The 17,054-nt window shown below is 35.2% G+C and overlaps 1 protein-coding gene across 5 annotated transcripts in view; it reads left to right on the top strand.

Moving 5' to 3' along the window:
* PRDM5 (PR/SET domain 5) overlaps positions 1-14,735 on the top strand; it is a 105,325-nt gene extending 90,590 nt beyond the window's left edge. For 4 of the 5 annotated variants that reach the window (XM_052681614.1, XM_052681615.1, XM_052681613.1 and 1 more), the window contains exons 15-16: positions 7,753-7,857; positions 12,381-14,735. In XM_052681614.1, coding sequence (XP_052537574.1) covers positions 7,753-7,857; positions 12,381-12,545 — 270 coding nt within the window. In that variant the 3' untranslated portion in view covers positions 12,546-14,735. Of the gene's footprint in view, positions 1-4,317; positions 4,388-7,752; positions 7,858-12,380 lie in introns of those variants that run through there. The other variant, XM_052681616.1, reaches the window with a different exon arrangement.
* Positions 14,736-17,054: the final 2,319 nt, after the last annotated feature.

The following is a 17,054-nucleotide window of genomic DNA, read 5'->3' as shown; positions in this document are numbered from 1 at the left end:
TGGATATTTTCAGTACTTTTGAAAATGTAGATTTATTACATTGTTTCAGTTAAATACATGGCAGTGATGGAAAACAGGTAGCATAGAAGTCATTCCCAAATGCTCTTTCATCATTTGGTTAGAATATTTCACATTTATGCTTCTAATGTGTAACAGATAGATCTGACTTCTGTAGTTTGCTTAAAAATCTGATTTCTGATGGTTGAAAGGCTGCTGGCTTTAATTCTTGTTGTCTGTTTCTGAGTTAGTAGTTGAAAAGTAGAGAAATTGCAGTGTATTCTTAGCTACATTTCCTTTTTTTTCTTTATGCGTAGATTCCTACTATTTTAAAAAAATGTATAAATGTTGAACTATGTTTTTAAAAGTTCAGAAATGTAAGAAATAAACAAATCAGGTGGCATTTTTCTTGTAGTTTTGCCACTAACTTTTCCACACATGAAATACATGGCCGGCTATTTCCACATACACAGACATTAAGTGGAACTGGACTGTAGATTGCAATTGATGTGTATTTTTGGATACATAGAATCATAGTATATCCCAAGCTGAAAGTAACCCACAAGGGATGATCATCAAATCCAACTTCTGGCTCAGTAATTCCATATATTGCTATGATTTTAAAGTCAACTCTTGAATTCCTAAATTCCGCAATTATATTTTCAATGATGGCTGAGAGAATTAGTCTCACTGAAGCTTGAATGAATATATTTGTATGGGTTGCAATCATATGAGTGGGTTCAATGTAAATATATGCTTAGAAGTTAATCACTCACTGGATTGTCTTCTACCCTTCTTAAAAATGGGACTTCACCTGACTGCCATGACTTTTCGAATATCATCGAGAGTGACTTGGTGATTGTGTCAGCCAGTTCCCTCAGGACTCTGGAGTGCATCTCAAGACCCATAGACTTACAGATGTTCAGGTTTCCCAGTTGGTTGTGAACCTGATATTTGTGTACAGCAGGAGGGACACTGCTCCTTCCCCCCCTCCCCCTCCAAATTGCCATTGTCCTCTCCACCCACAAAAAAAAAAAAAAAAAAAAAAAAAAGCTTTGGGTACTAAATTTAGTCTTCTATGAACAAAACTATCAATGAAATAATATAGAAGGTGTTGATTGAATTTCTCTTTTTTTTTCATTATTATATTTTCTCTATATTTCCCCATTGGTGTAACATGAGTGAGTTCTAAACATCTGTGCCTGAGGATGATGACTTTGCCAGTGCTGTGATTTTCTTTACATACAAGATCTCTATTTGTATACAGAAAATAGGATGATTGAATGAATCCCAATGCAACTGTATTTTCACACTTACAAAAAATAAAATAAAATAAATTTAAAGAAGTAATTTTGACTAATGCCCTTTTTCCTATTAGAGGGAGAACATATCTTTGGTATTGATATTGTTATTCTTCCAAAAGCAGATCAACATCTGTTTGGTTCTCATCATGGCTGGCCAAAGAATCTCCTCTTTCTCTAAATATTAGGATAAAATGGTTTCAGCAGTTTAAAACAAAGCAAAAAAAAAAAGAAAAGAAAAGAAAAAAAAAAGTAAAACTTCAGAATTAATTGTAGATAGCAAATGGGTAGAACTGCTGTGGAAAGAAAGATGTCAATGGTGTAGTAAAGACCAACTAAGTGCAAATAGTAGAGTTTTTGAAGAAATGCAGCATATTACTTCTGACAGGCATTTAAATGAAGATGTGCATTTTTATGTTCTCTGTAGCTGTCTTTAGAAGATTGCAGAATTTTTTCAAAAACCCCAAAACTGAAGTAATACAGAACTTTCCTAATAAATAATTTTGTTTAAATTTGCTGGGAGCATTTCACTATTGTTTCAACAGGAAGATTACTGTGCCTGTTGTAGCCACTGGAAATATTTTTAGAAGAATTTTACTTCTCAGTGGAGGAAGTGTGTATTTCTAAAGTGATTTATTAACTGCCTAACTTTCTCTTGCTTATTGATCTTTAATCATTATAAGATTCAAAGCCCTACTACTTCTGGAGAGTTATAAATTCTCATCAGCCTTTGTCTTCCTGTGTCAACATTTCTTCAGTAATTTAATGCAAGTTTAAGTGGACCTTTGTCTGTGGGAGATCTGCTTGCTATGACTTCTAACCCCCCCCCCCCCAATTACTAAGAGAGCATCTTGTTAGTTCTTTCACATTTTTCACACTTACGTACAAAACTGGATTCCATTAACTTGCACCATCTGTGATCTGAAGTGACTTAGCCTCTCTTCTCAACGGGGGATGTGTTGCTAGTGGTGATGACCTAGAAGAACGTGTCACTGATGTTTTTTTCCTGACATTAATCAGCTTAATGGTTTGTTTTAAGGGCTGAAGTGTAACTACATAAGCCACAGTAGACACTTTACTGTCTTTCATACTGCACTGTTTCTCAATTTCCTACTCTTCAGTGAAGATGAAAGCTGATCTTTTTAAAAGAATTGATTGTTACATTATATGTCACCGCTTCATTGATGGTGAAACTACCCATCACTCTTTCTCTGTATGGAAAAAAATGTGTATTGACACTGGAATTTGCTGAGGCTTAACAGTCTGTTAACACAGCTGCTGTCTAACATGTCTTCTTATGAAAAGCTACCTGCTTGGCCTGGCTCCCTCAGCATGGTCTGACACTATCTGTTGAGGGGTTTCTAGGCCAAACAGAAGGATCCTTCAGGTTCTCTGTGTCTTCTTATTCATTGAAGTTCTCTTTTACTTTTGGTAGACATTTGCTGTTACTTACAGCTCACCTTGCAGTTTTAGTAGTTTACAGGTATGCATCATGAACCCTGTGTAGGCTACCTCAGGTTGAACTCCTTCCAGGCTCTTGTAGTTCTGTGTCTTCAGCTCCCTTTCAGATGGGACTGCTGACCAAACTGATACCTGTTCTGGTCACCTTTTTTAGTAGATGTCATCTCCAGTTGGCCAGAGAGCTTCTGACTGTAGTTTGAGGGACACATCAGCATTTATAATCAGTAATGAATAAAATAGGCTGTAACAGGTGTTAGCGAAAGATTTAAAGCATACAAAGAAACGGTGCATGTGAAATATAAAACATTTATGTCTTAAACTTCTCTGAATGCTTAAGATGACCTTTAAATAATGCTTGCAGAAGTCAGTGTATGTCTGTCCTAAATTCTACAGTAGGTTACACCGCTGCTTTTCCTATGTTGTTCAGAGTGACTGAGCTTCTGGATTTCCAGGGATGCTAGTTGAGATGTTAGTTGTTCATAGCTGCAAGTCTGGCTGATATACTTTGTTTTCTGAGTGATCGTGTTTGTTTGTTCTAGTCCACATTTTTCCATTCTTGCTAATATTTTCAACAACACTTCATTATTTTAGCTCTTATGTTTCCTTTAGTAAGAGTAAATGACACCCCTTAAAGTTCTGTATTTGCAGTTTACTAAGGAACTTGGATTGAGATCTTTTCAAAATTATTCTGGCTTTACCAAGAAGATTTGTTTGTGTAATATGATAACAGGTAGCAACCTTATTGTTCATTTTCCCCAAATATGTCATGTTTGCCTCTAGACTAGTGTGTTATAGAGATAAGAATTTAAAACGTTTCCAGAGGAAAAAAAAAATCTTTTACTATCTTTTACTATTATTTAAGTAATATAAGATGTAATATGTTTTTCCATGTTTCTCTTGGCTTCCCTGAGTGTTCAGTTGTCAGCACAAAGAAAATTCACATCCGGCTCATAGATTGTCATGTAACACTTAAGATATTCAGTGTATTTCACCCTGACATTCTAGTAACTCTCATGAATGGTTTGATGTATGAACATGATCTACAAAAAGAAATGAGCAATATGTGGATTGTTGATAGGAAATAAATCAGCTGAATTCAGGAGGTTTAAAAAATGAGCACAGTTCTGGATAGCAGTGGTATGTTAAGCATGCTCTGTATGTCAGTTACAGTTCTAAGCTCTGAAAAAGATTACTGAGTAACGTTTCTGTAGTCAACAAGTTCACTTTGAGTAGTATAACTCTGCAATCACTGTAGAAAATTACTCAAAAAAGTAAAGAATAGGATCTCTTGATTATGGGTTTATCCCAGTTTTAGCTTGCGCTTGCCATATTTGAAAGGGTTGCCAGAACTATTCTTAACTCTTTACACTCTTAATTCTTTACACTCTTAACTTTGAATCTTGAGTTGTATTTTATTTGGAAGTACTGTCTTCTGGATTGTGTTTTTTCTTGTTGCTGATGATGAACCCATGTGATAGTTCCAGGGTCAGATTTAAAAGGTTGCTTGGAAAAGGTCATACCAAAATCATTAATGCTTTTCCTTTGCAATCAATTTTAGCAAGTTTACACAGCAACAACTGCAGCAACAGACAACTACAGCAGCAGTTAGCAGTTCAGATACTATGCATGTAAGTATTTCCATCTGCTGTTGTTGCAGGATACACTGTACACATGTTCCACCAATCTGTTCAGGCTGGCATCAAATGGCCTTTAAAATTTGTCCTGTTCTCATTTTTTTTCAGTGCAATGCACACTTTATGTTGAATCCAAGGTAGTTATTTATGATTCTGCCATCCAAAGGCAGAGAAGGTGTGCACTGAAGAGAAGATTCTGTTTTATTTATCATGGTTGTTAAAATTCCTCTCTCCCTTTTTATTTTATTTATTTATTTTTATTTGATAAACTGAAAACCATCAAAGATGGGTGCTTCTATGTTAGAGTACCATTTTTACAGAGAAACACCTTCCAGAATGGCAAGTCTCATTTAGGCTCTCTTAGACCTTTCTTGCCTTTCTGTGTTTAGAGGCAGAGGCGTTATAAATCCCCATCTATATATTTCTATTTAGACCTGGTATACCTAAAAGAGTAATATGATATACTTAAAAGAGTAATATTAAATCACTTACGTATCAGCCAAATCTTGTCTCTCTTGATCTCCCAGCTCCCTTCCTCACTTGAATCATCAATAAAAGGAAACACATGTAGTCCTTTGGCTGTGCTGCCACCATAACCATGGGCTGGCAGATGCCTTTAGAACTGAGGGTAGAGTTATTCTACTAGCAGCTGCTAACTCTTCTGAAGCCAAACTTATATGATCTTTTCACTGACTTCCTGTTTTGTTGACAGTTAGCTGGTTATTCCCTTTTCCAACTTTATTCAAATCTTATAATTGTCAATGTTGTCCTTTTGTGGTGGCATTTCAATTTCTTCAGACTTCTTGCTGTGTTTTTAGATACATACATACATACATACATATATGTGTGTATATATATAACTGGATAACACAGCTTTTTTATTATAATTTATCTTATGCTTTTTTTAATGGACATAGTTAGGAATGAAGGGCAGCTTAATGGAGAGAGCAGGCTAATGTGAATCAAAACTGTGACTGCTAAGTCGATATATACAGATGTAAGGGATCTAAAAATAAGATCAAAGACTGCTTTGGATATCATTTCATACACTACATATGTGAATTTGAATGTAAATACCAAGAGAATAAATAGATATGCCTTTTTGCCTTCCCTCCCCCCTCACCCCCCCCGCAGTAGGGAATTATACAGATCATACAAATAGATGCATATAACCTCAGGGGCAATATTTCTGCCCAGGCTTGTGACTAACTTCCTGGTGTTCATATTGGTTTTCTCTCTAGAATGGAACCTGGGCAACTCTGAAGCCCATTTGGATCTGAAATGGTGAAGTTAATCACAATCAAGTTTTACACTTCAGTTTCCTTTAGAACAAGATGATAAAAAGGAAGCAAATGCACCTGACACTGTTTGCAATAATTGAATTTTTTCAGAGGTGTTTTAGGTATACACATCACATATTTTACATTTTCCCATGCAAAGAAACCTTTCTTTACAACCCATGCAAAGAAAGGTTGTTTTCTGAGAACTCACAGAAAATATGCTTTATATTAACCACAATGCTGAGCCAATTAAAGTGTTGCAGTAACCTGCTTTTCATATCGCTTATCCATGTATTGCCTTAAAAAATAATGTTTCATGAAGTCTTCAGGCAGTCCAGGGAAATTTTTCATTAAAAGTTTTTAGTCTAGATGGCAATTTAAGATCAGATCATTTATAAGTAATTTATGTTTTACTATACACTAAAGTGTTATGGAAATTACAAAATTAAGTTGTTGAAAAAAACACAAAGAAGAATCTCTTACAAAGGAGAATCTTATAAAGAAAACTTTGTTAAGGGCTTCTATTAGGCCTATTTAATGATGTGCAGCTGGACACCATATAGTCAGGCTGTGTCAGCAGACAGTTTAGTCTTGCATCAAACTAGAATGTACTTCTCCAAATTTCATAATGCTAAAATGTAAAATTGATATTGCTAAAGAACTACTTTTCCGTGTTGATACAGATTCCTGTCACTGCAAGCTGGGACATTTCTTTGACAGAACCTTTTCTAAGGAACTTCATGGGGAGCTCACTCTCATAGCTTACAACAGAAGAACTCTGGATACTGCAGAGAGCTGCCCTAAAGAAAGAGCTTGGGATTTACCCAAAGCAGCACTGGTTGATATTCTGTTTGTTTAATTTATACAGTTTATGCTGAGCACCTGGCAGGATTAAGCAATATATAGAGATTTATTTTCCCCTGCATACTCAGAATAGGAATTCAGTATCAGTTTTTAGCTTCAAAACCTTACCTGAATTGTTCTTTCTCCCTTAGCATAGATCTCACACTATCTCCCAAAAGACCATATAAGGTTAATTACTATAATTTGTTAATTCATGGAGTTAACATTTTTATTGCCTATTGATTGTCAGTCTTTATTTCCAATTTTACCTAGTAGAAAATCCTTAGTGGTTATTTTAACATCTGTCTTTTGATTTCAAGCGATATGTAATTAGGGAACACAGAAAAAAAAATGTAGGGTGAAAACAGAAGAAGTACAATTGACTGAAAATAAAAGTGCCTATAGACCTTCAGAGTCATCAGTGGAACAATTTGTAGTGCCATAATGCTTATGTTCATATTTAATTACTTTATTTAGATGTTGTTTTCCATGCAGTTCTTTCGTAAATGTAGTGGAATAAAGGAGGAATTACCTATATGTAGATTTATATATTACAGAAGAAATTTGAAGAAGGAAATCTCTATATAAGTGATTTTCCGTACATACCTCTAATATTTAAGTATTTGAGGTCAGTGAACTTGCTACTTTTATAACATTGTGTTTTACAGTAGCTGCTAACCAATAGTTCTAAAAAAAATGCAGTTGGCTAGATTGCCATCTGCACTTTTGGGATTCTGCAGTGAATTTGTTATTAACCTTCTGTCATCACTTTATTCAAAATAAGCTTTTTTTCCTCTACTGCAAACTTTTCTGGTATCCCCAGTTCTTCCCTTCATTTCTTTCCTTGCTTGGAAACCTGGTAAAGAATGTGAGGTTTTATAGACATCTTACTAGTCTTTTTTTCTTTAAGCTTTTGTGGTGGATGAAGGAAAACACATTGAAATTTTATGTTTTCATACCTTTCATGTTACAAAAAACAGATTTCCAAAATGGCTGGGTTTAAAAGACTGGAACAGATAATTAATTCATAAGTGGGTGTTGAAGTGGAAACTGTCAGGCCACAGCTTTCCCAGCTTTCACTTAATCATCTGAAAGTCGTTTTCTGTTGTTTTCACTGACTGTAATCCCTTAGAGAAAATATAAAACTTGCACCATCATCCAGCATGGAATTCCACTCCTTTAATGACTTGGGCTCTGTGTTGACTCACTTTCACTCACTGTTGTCATTTCATACAGGAAAAGCCATACCAATGTTCTGAATGTAACAAGGCTTTCAGTCAAAAACGAGGCCTAGATGAGCACATGAGAACCCACACCGGAGAGAAGCCGTTTCAGTGTGATGTGAGTTGATCTATCCTTTTGTTTTCTCAATTTCAGCGCAGGAGCAAGGCTTATCTTCGGTGAGAATATGGCCTTGCATCCATTAGCTGTGGCATAAAGTTACCCGTAATAAGGTCTTTGCCTAACTCATGAAAGACCATTCTGGTGAATTTTACATATTCTCTGCTGTTGCCAAGAGCATTGCACTCACTTTTTTAATGGTTTTGACTCCCAAAAGTGCTATTTTCACTGTTCTTAATGCGATTTAGGTATTGCAAGTTACAAATTCATGCTAGTTGGGTTTCCCTTTGATTGTTTGACAGGTTAATAGTTGGAGAGAGCAGCTTATACAGAAAAAGTTATTAAAGACATTACATGGAATCTGAATGCTTCTGATGTTGTTCAGTAACACAAGTATAAATTTAGAATTTCTTATTTTTGTTCAATGAAATCTGGTGTGTTATTTTCAATAACTATCCATGTGTTTTCTTTGAACAATGAAGAAATCACTGATGCTGTGTATGTTTGCAATTTTGAATTGCAGAATACTGTATTATAGCTCATAGATCACAGTCAATTACAGTATGCCCCATCCTATACAATGTGTCTCATCACTTCCAGGATGTGTGGAAAGGTTGATTGTGCAGAAACAATTGGAAAGAAATGACATTCAGAATTACCAATTACGAGATTGAAAATTGTTGTTCAAAGATTTAGTGAGGGTATCAGTTCAGGGAAGAAAATGAGTGCAGGTTCTTTGTTTTGTGATTCTAGCACTGATTGAATTAGTCTTATGTACCTTCACTTATTGCAGATTTTTTTAATGCTTTCAATTACAGTCATGTTTCACTAAAATCATTCTTCAGCATGCATGTTTGGTCAACAACACACTACAGAGATTGCTGAGTTTTCAGGGTTTTAACATGTGCAGCAGTTGCCACTATTGCTCATTCATACAATATTCAGTTGCCCAAGTGTTTACAGTGCTTTCCTGTGTCATTTAATACAGGCTTGTGCTACATGTAAAAGTAATCCATATAGTCCATATGAAGGTGCCCCACTTTCTTTACATGTTCATTTCTGTGTATTATCAGTCATCAAAAGCAATTTTAGACCTTTTAATCAATCAAAGACTTCACTTTCCATTGATAATAGTGGAAATTGAATATTACTATTTTAAACTTCCAATATTTCACAAGGGAAAATGAAAACTGAAATACAGAAACACGAAATATGTTTATCCTAGTATATTGGCTTTCTGTCCTCTGAAGACTTGCCTGTTTTTAACTGGAAGGCCAGTTGAACTTCAGTTTCCTCAGAGACAAGATATTATTCTTTTGGGACAGAAGAATCAAGCGCTACTTATCCTGGTTTATTTCCAGTGCAGTATTTCCCACCACTCCATCTTTAGTTGACTCTGCACTTATTTTTACACGTCAGTTGTCTCCATCCTCCCTATTCAATCAAAACTTTTATCATTTTGGAGAGAATGATTTGAATACCAGTGTAAATAAGCGAGATGGTTGTACATCTGTAAAATGTCAGCCTTGCTTGTAAAACTGAAATATGAAGCAAACTCCTAAAACAAGATATTTGTATGCTTGTTAATGAGTAAGCACAAGATATGTCACTTTAGGTAATGCATTCCCTGTTTTCTTTTTGAAGAAGTCTGATAGTAAAATATCCTAGAGCCTTGAAGCAACAGCAGGACATGTGGTTCTAGATCCAGTTGTTTAGTGAGCATTATAAATGAAAAAAATTACCATGAGACTGTGCTATAAGCAGTTCATCTTAAAAATCAAGAGATTTATCTTTAATAATACTCATAAGAATAGTTTATTTTTAATACTAAGAACTACTGAGAAAATCTCTAAAGCTGATTGGCCTACTGCATCAAAAAGAGATTTATGTTATATTTGCCCTGCTCCTTAGCCTTTTTTGCTATTGAAAACTTTTGGAAGAAGGTTAATGCTGGTCTGAATGGCTCTTAGGCTGTTTTTTTTTGTTCTGTGGTTTTATGTTCTGACATTTTTGTCATATTCAAAGTGGATACTACAGATTTTCCTTCTACCTTGGAGGGTTTCTGCAAACTGTCTGTCTTCTCTTCTTGTAAATACAATATGCAATTTCATGCTGAAATTTTTGGAAGTTAGCTTAGTGGAAGCTGAATCTGGCATCTTGAACTCTACCTGTTACTATGTTCTCATTGGTTTTTTGTTTGTTTGTTTGTTTGTTTTTGTTTATTAAATTGTGAGGTGTATGTAAGATGCACAGAATACATGCAGCTTGTGTGTGTATATCCATGATTGACTTCCTAGCTTCCAGTAAATGTGTTTACAAAGACATGACACTTGTAACACATTCAAACGTGAGGGCAAGTGTGATGGTAGTGATTAGGTACATGAGTTTCTCTGTGGAAGAGAAATAGAAAATGGTACTTGACAAAAGAAGTATTAAGACCCAACCAGTGAATTCTGTAAGTAACATTCATCATCCCTTAACAAAGAGTGACTGTTGCTTGGGGCTGAAAGAGGTAATTATATGCTTAGGGAAAAAAGTTGGAGAGTTACAGTTGCTGTATAATAGTTCTCTCTGTTACATCATGTCATAAATTCAGAAGTGTTCCATCGCAATAGCACATACAATGTTCTTGTCTGGGGAAAAATATTTTTGGTACAAAACTTGCCTCAGGCTGTTGCCTTTTTTATGGTCGTTGTATAGTTTTGCCTTAGCTGGCATTTATAGAATCGTAGAATTGTTCAGGTTGGAAAAGACCTTAATGATCATCGAGTCCAACCTCAACCTGACCATACTGCCCTAACTCTAACAACCCTCTGCTAAATCATGTTCCTGAGTACCACATCCAAATGGCTTTTAAACACATCCAGGGATGGTGACTCAACCACCTCCCTGGGGAACCTATTCCAGTGCTTAACAACCCTTTCTGTGAAAAAGTTTTTCCTGGTACCCAACCTAACCTTACTCTGGCGCAACTTCAAGCCATTTCCCGTCATCCTGTCCCCTGTCACCAGTGAGAAGAGACCAACCCCGCTCTCGCTGTAAGCACCTTTCAGGTATTTGAAGAGTGCAATAACGTCTCCCCTCAGTCTCCTTTTCCCTAGACTGAACAGCCCTTGTTCCTTCAGTCTCTCCTCATAGGGCATATTCTCCAAGCCCTTCACAAGCCTTGTTGCCCTTCTCTGGACCTACTCCATCATATCAGTGTCCTCTCTGTATTGAGGTGTCCAAAACTGAAGATAGTACTTGAGGTGGTGCCTCACCAGTGCTGAGTACAGGGGCAGGATTACTTCCCTAGTCCTACTCACCACACCATTCCTGATACAAGCCAGGATGACACTGGCATTCCTGGCCACCTGGTCACACTGCTGGCTCATATTCATCTGACTGTCTATCAGTATACCAAAAGTATATGTATTCTGCAAGTCACAATTATCTGTTTGTATAGTCAATTCTGTTTGTATACTTTGCTTTTAAAAAGAGCCATCCAGCACTTTCATTACTAGTTTGATACCAATATAAATTTGAAATTCTGTTTTACATCAGAGAGATTCTGCTGGATTCTCTTGAGTTTCCTCTGCACAAGACTTGTTTTTGTCTGGAATTCCAAGATTGCAAGCCTGTACATGTTCATCTACTGATATGATCGCTGACTGTTTCATTTGTCAAATCAGGAGCATACATTCTAAAAATATTTTTTTCTGGGAAATTCATGCCTACAGTATATACTTGGATGGAAGTTGAATGTGACAGCATTAAGTGCATGATATCAAGTAACTTGATGTCTTGCTTACAGATTCTTACTTTTCTTTCTTTTCTAACTTCTCCTAGCTGAACTTATTGTTAACCTTTCATTTTGACTGCAATACAGAAATTTGTGTAAGAAATGATTGTTTTAGCATAGCAGAGTCCCTTATCCCTTATCTGTCTATTCAAATAGCAGAGTGGACTTGAAAGCATGGAGTGCAGAGGAGGAAGGGAAGAAACAGCCGGTTATAAAGCAAAGGAAATGCACTTTTATTTGCAACTATTATCTTTTTCCTTGGCCAGGCAAAAGAACACCACGACAGTTGGGCTTCCTCTTTTATTGTTATTAAGCTTTGTTGCAGTACTGAGAACCCCCTCTTTCTCATTTCTGCCTCCTCATAATTGAGCAATTTGAACTGATTTTTATGATCCCACAGATCTCATTCTGCTGATCAGAAAAAAAGCATTTCCCTTGACGTTAAATTGACAGATGCTTGTCAGATTTTTGTCTAAATTTTTGTTGTGTCGAGAGAGGAAAATAAATTTTCAAAAAGTAATGTTACTGAAATACCTCCATGCGTTGCAGATTGTTAAGGTACAGCATTGAAAGACAGAGTAATAATCTTAGAAATGTTCTCTGAAATGTTATTCTTTTGAAGACAAACTCATTTATTAAGTCTTGCAGGCATGCATAGCTGTGACGTCAGTGATGTATAATTATACATATTTAAAGTTTTAAGATCTCTGTTGTTGTCTTTGTATTGTCTTCTCTGGCCTAGGTTTGTGATTTGTCCTTCAGCCTGAAGAAAATGCTGATTCGACATAAGCTGACTCACAACCCCAATCGACCAATGGCAGAATGCCAGCTTTGCCACAAGAAGTTTACAAGAAATGACTACCTCAAAGTGCACATGGAAAATGTCCATGGTGAAACTGACAGCTAATTATGATGTGTGAGAAGAATGGATCTCATGTTCCAAAGTGTTCCACTTGTATGTGTACATACTCCAGACTTCTCACCTGACTAGTAGGCATAGTCAGGAGAAACAACTGTGTTCGCATGTTATTTTTCTCACCTTTTTATATGGTAGCAGGACAGAAAAAAAGGCAATCACTTGAAGGAAAATAAGAAGTTGAAAATAAGAAGTTGAAGAGACAATTTAAAAGAAACAAACTAAAAAATCCAACCAGCTCTAAATAAATTTTGCTTTCTCAACTCCTGCCTTAGAAACCTAGATATTAGTGATGCTGCCTGGAAAGCTTGGATATTTCAACCCCTGGCTGTCTGCAACTATTTCTATATCTAAGCTTCACACACCATTACAAATCTTAAAGTGGAAGCCAGACAGAATTTGTCTATGTGATTGATTGCTGATTCTATTCAGGCATATTTTATTCAATTCTTATAATGCCGCATTTTATTGTGACATGACTTTATCTCACTTTATTTACAGCTTTCTTATTACTAGATGGTACTGATTAACTTGAATTGATTCTTGAGATGTCAGGATGTATGGACATAGAAACTGTGGAAATCTGTCAACTTAGGTTCTAGACAATGACAGAAATGCTTGTCGTTGCGTGTAACATGACAGAAGTAAAAAAAATAAATAAACAATTTAGTTCAACTATTATATTCATACTCATCACTGCAACTGGCAAGGTAAGTGGAAAGACTTCCTGAGTGAGTGGCTTGAGCAGCTCCAGCTGTCTGGTTAATATGTATTTGATTTTCTGGTGAACAGCTGTTTCCCAGTGTTTCCTACTGCTAAATCAGATGCCCTTGTTTTCTTCATCCCATTTAGCTACCTTTGTTTTGTTAATCTTGTTAATGAGCCATGGGAGAAATAAACCTAGGTAACAAAATGAAATTCTCCCAAATATCACATTGAGTTGTTTACTGGAGTAAAACTCTGGAAAAGAATTGCTGCAGGTCTTCTTTATATCACATTTAGATAACTAAGAAATTGTTATCTACAAGAGTAGAAAAAATGTAACTTCAGAGAGTGATTGGATTTGAAAATCCTGAGATATCAGCAGTTAATATTAAGACTGTCACTGGCCAATTTTTCGTATTTATTTTAGACAATGTTTTATAAAATGAACTAGTGTTGAAACACCTTGGTTCTAGTTTTTATGGGAAGAGAGTTCAGGTTTTCTGAACTGCAGTGGGAACAACTGAATGAACAGCATGATTTTTTTTTTTTTTTAATCTCTCTTCTCAGATCTGTCTTTTGTGATAGATTTTTCAACCACCACAGCACCAGCACAGAAATAGCAATAGATCTTTCCTGAGCTACATGCGACCAGTTTGGCTTTAATGAGTTACCTGCAAGGTTTCTGCTGGCAATGGTGTGATCTTTAGCTGAATCTGCAAATTTGAAATTAGAACCATGTCCCCTAGATATTTAAAAGGAATAAGACATAGTTAGGCAATAGGCGTAGTCTGCCAGACTGTATTGTAAGTGTGTAAAATAATCCATGGCATTTACCTACTGAGATAAATTCATACGAAGAGAGTTCTGAAAGAGAATTGCATGTGAAGAACAGTTAATATTATGTTGTTCCTTAACATACCACTTCAGTGTGGAACAGGTTGCATAGATGTCATGCTGGTGTGTGAGAGAAAGTTGTAACACTACATGTGTGTGTTATGTAATCTTGTGTTATGTTATAATCTCTACTGTGTAAAGTTATAAAGTCTCTGTTCTTTTTAACTTCAATTAAATGTAGAATTTTTTATCCTGTGTTTTAGTAGTTTTTCAGAATATTAGTTCTGAAGACAAACTGCATGGCTAATACTTCACAAGTTAAAATTATTCAGTAACACTTCACTATTTTGTTCCATTCAACTTGTGTATTTAAAATGCATATACTTAATTGATTCTGATTGTTTAGGATTCCTGCAGACTTTAAAGAAGTGCGATTATAAAGATTTACTACTTTGCATCTCCGATCTGTGTGTGAAAATATACAAAGTCCTCTTTCTTCCCTTTTTGGTACTTGTGAGTTATATGAAAATTGGAGTCTTTGATAGTTCTATATAAATGCTTTTCCATATAAATCAAATATGTTGTACACATCTAAGATTAATACAATAGAAGTAGTTATTACCAGGTTGACTGAAAAATACTTCTCAACTTATTTGAGAATGTTATTTTTATATTATTTTATTTTCAGACTTGTAAATCCAGAGAAATATAATTTATTCTTGCAGTTATTATAAAAAATCATGTAGTTAACCTGTTCAGACAGCAGAATCAATATCAAATACTGAGATGTCTGATAATGTATTTGAGGTTTTTAATTTAACTACGTTATTAATAATCTGCAAAGATGATTAATGTGGCTGGGATAGGAGGACATCACAAAGGAGACTCCTCTTTTTTTGTTTTGCCTTTTTGACAAAAATGAAATCAAGAATTAAATCACATAAAAATAAGCAGATTTTTAAAATATTTTTCTTCCTTTACATTTTTTCTTCCCTGTAGTCAGTGCAAACTAAAGCACAGGGAATAGCAGAAGAAAATAAGAAAAAAAAAAAAAAGAAGAGTTTAAAGTTTTTCTAAACAGTTTTTAAGTGTCTACACTAAAGAAACACTAAGAAGAGAATCACCTTGCAAAAAGAAAAAAAAGAAGGATCATTTTTAAAATGTTGTTGTTTCATATTTTGTTGCCAGAGGTCTGCAATTCTAAATGTTTAGGATTAATAATTTTATTTGAGAATCTTAGCTAGTTACTGAAAGTCGGTGGATGAAAATGGTAAGTTACTTATTTTGCTGCTGGGAAAATTACCTTATATGTATTAGTAGTAATCATGTGTTTATTCAATAGCAGCAGCTAACTGACTGGAGTACTGATCTTCTTAATGCTTTCAGTGCTTCATGGAAAAGATAGGCGCAGCAGCCCAGTTCCACCTCATAGCTGTAGTTATGTAAGAAGACAAGGATCTTCCCTTGTGGACTAAGGTGGTTACAAATCTGCCTGAGCCCCTACAGAACCAGCACCTGGCCCAGCTAGGAACTGCCCTATTCTTTCCATGAGGTGCTTGTATTTCATGCAGAAGGTAATATGATCTCGGTGAATTCATGGTGTTGAACTGTATAATGGAGTTTATATGCAGTGCAGACTTACCTTTGTGTATTTCTACTCGGTCATACCTTTCTTACACAAATAAACAAAAATAAACATAAAAAACCTCAAACTTTTACCTTTGAGTAAAAATCTTCAATTGGCAAATATTCCCTAGGTGATTTTGAGAAGTGAGAAATTGAAATATTTTGGTTTAAAGGTAATTGTTGATTTTTTTTTGTGTATGTGTTCATATGTTCATTTTGCTTTGTCAACTGTTGTTGCAACACAACAAAAAAAATCATCATTAATTAAATATTGACTCTTCCACAGTGAGCTGTATAATGCAGACCGATATGAAGAGTTAGGAATCCTCCCGAAAAAACAAGTGCCACTGTTATTTTAGAAGGCTGTGTTTTCTTTTTATTGCCTGATTTTCTCCAGATCATGACATTGAATTTGTTCTCTTTATTTTTCTATTACAGTTAACACTGAGAAAGTTCCATCTCTAACGTTGGGAACAGCAGCAAACTCCTTCCTTTGCTTTCCAGTCTGATAAGATGTACAGCCAGAAGCTGGTACAAATCTTTAACATGATAATAACAGCAAACACAAAAGATGTTTTTAATTATTTTTGTCTGTAAGATTTTCAGAATTTTGATGGATCCTTCATGCCAGCAAGTTCTAATTGAAAATCAGAAAGAGGAAGAAATACGGTAAGTTAATAAATGTATTCTGGATGATTTTGTTGTTGTGTTTAAATGTTTTTAACACATTTAAATGTTTAAATGTGTTTAAACAGACATAGTATTTTCAAAGCATTTTATGTGTTCTGCAGCAAAACTTGTGGTTCTGTTACAATAATATAGATTTCTGATCTATGTTTTAACTTGTGACCTTTAATATTCTGCATTTGCATCAATATGTACCAATGCCATTATTCTTCAAAGACCTCTTACTGTAGTTTATTTTAACTTAGAGCTATTTGCAGTGCATAACAATGACATTTTATGGAGCTAATGACATAATATGCAATTATATAAATTATTCTCAGAGTCTGAAGAAATAAGACTATTTTGTCACTTGTTTATACTGCTAGATTCACCAACTCAATTTGTATTTCCTGCAAAAAAAAAAAAACAAAAAACAAAACAAACAAACAAAAAACCCTATAATCAGCTCTACCCAGTTAGCTCTGCTCTCTGCCTCCTTTCCTCCATCTCACCAGTGCTTTCAGTGAGTGTGCGAGTTATAGGGAAGAAAGTCTAAGAGTATTTCAACCTAGGAAAAGCATTTTGATCTACTGAGATGTTTTTCCTTCCTGAAGGCTGGGAAAAGTAAAGGAATTCTGAATCCAAACCAGAAATTGATTTATTTTCTTT

This window comes from Tympanuchus pallidicinctus, unplaced genomic scaffold, assembly GCF_026119805.1.
Source record: "Tympanuchus pallidicinctus isolate F22 unplaced genomic scaffold, pur_lepc_1.0 scaffold2, whole genome shotgun sequence".
In the NCBI taxonomy this organism is placed as follows: Eukaryota; Metazoa; Chordata; class Aves; order Galliformes; family Phasianidae; genus Tympanuchus; species Tympanuchus pallidicinctus.
Note: the sequence above shows the minus strand (reverse complement) of the source record. Positions and strands in the feature narration are given on the sequence as shown.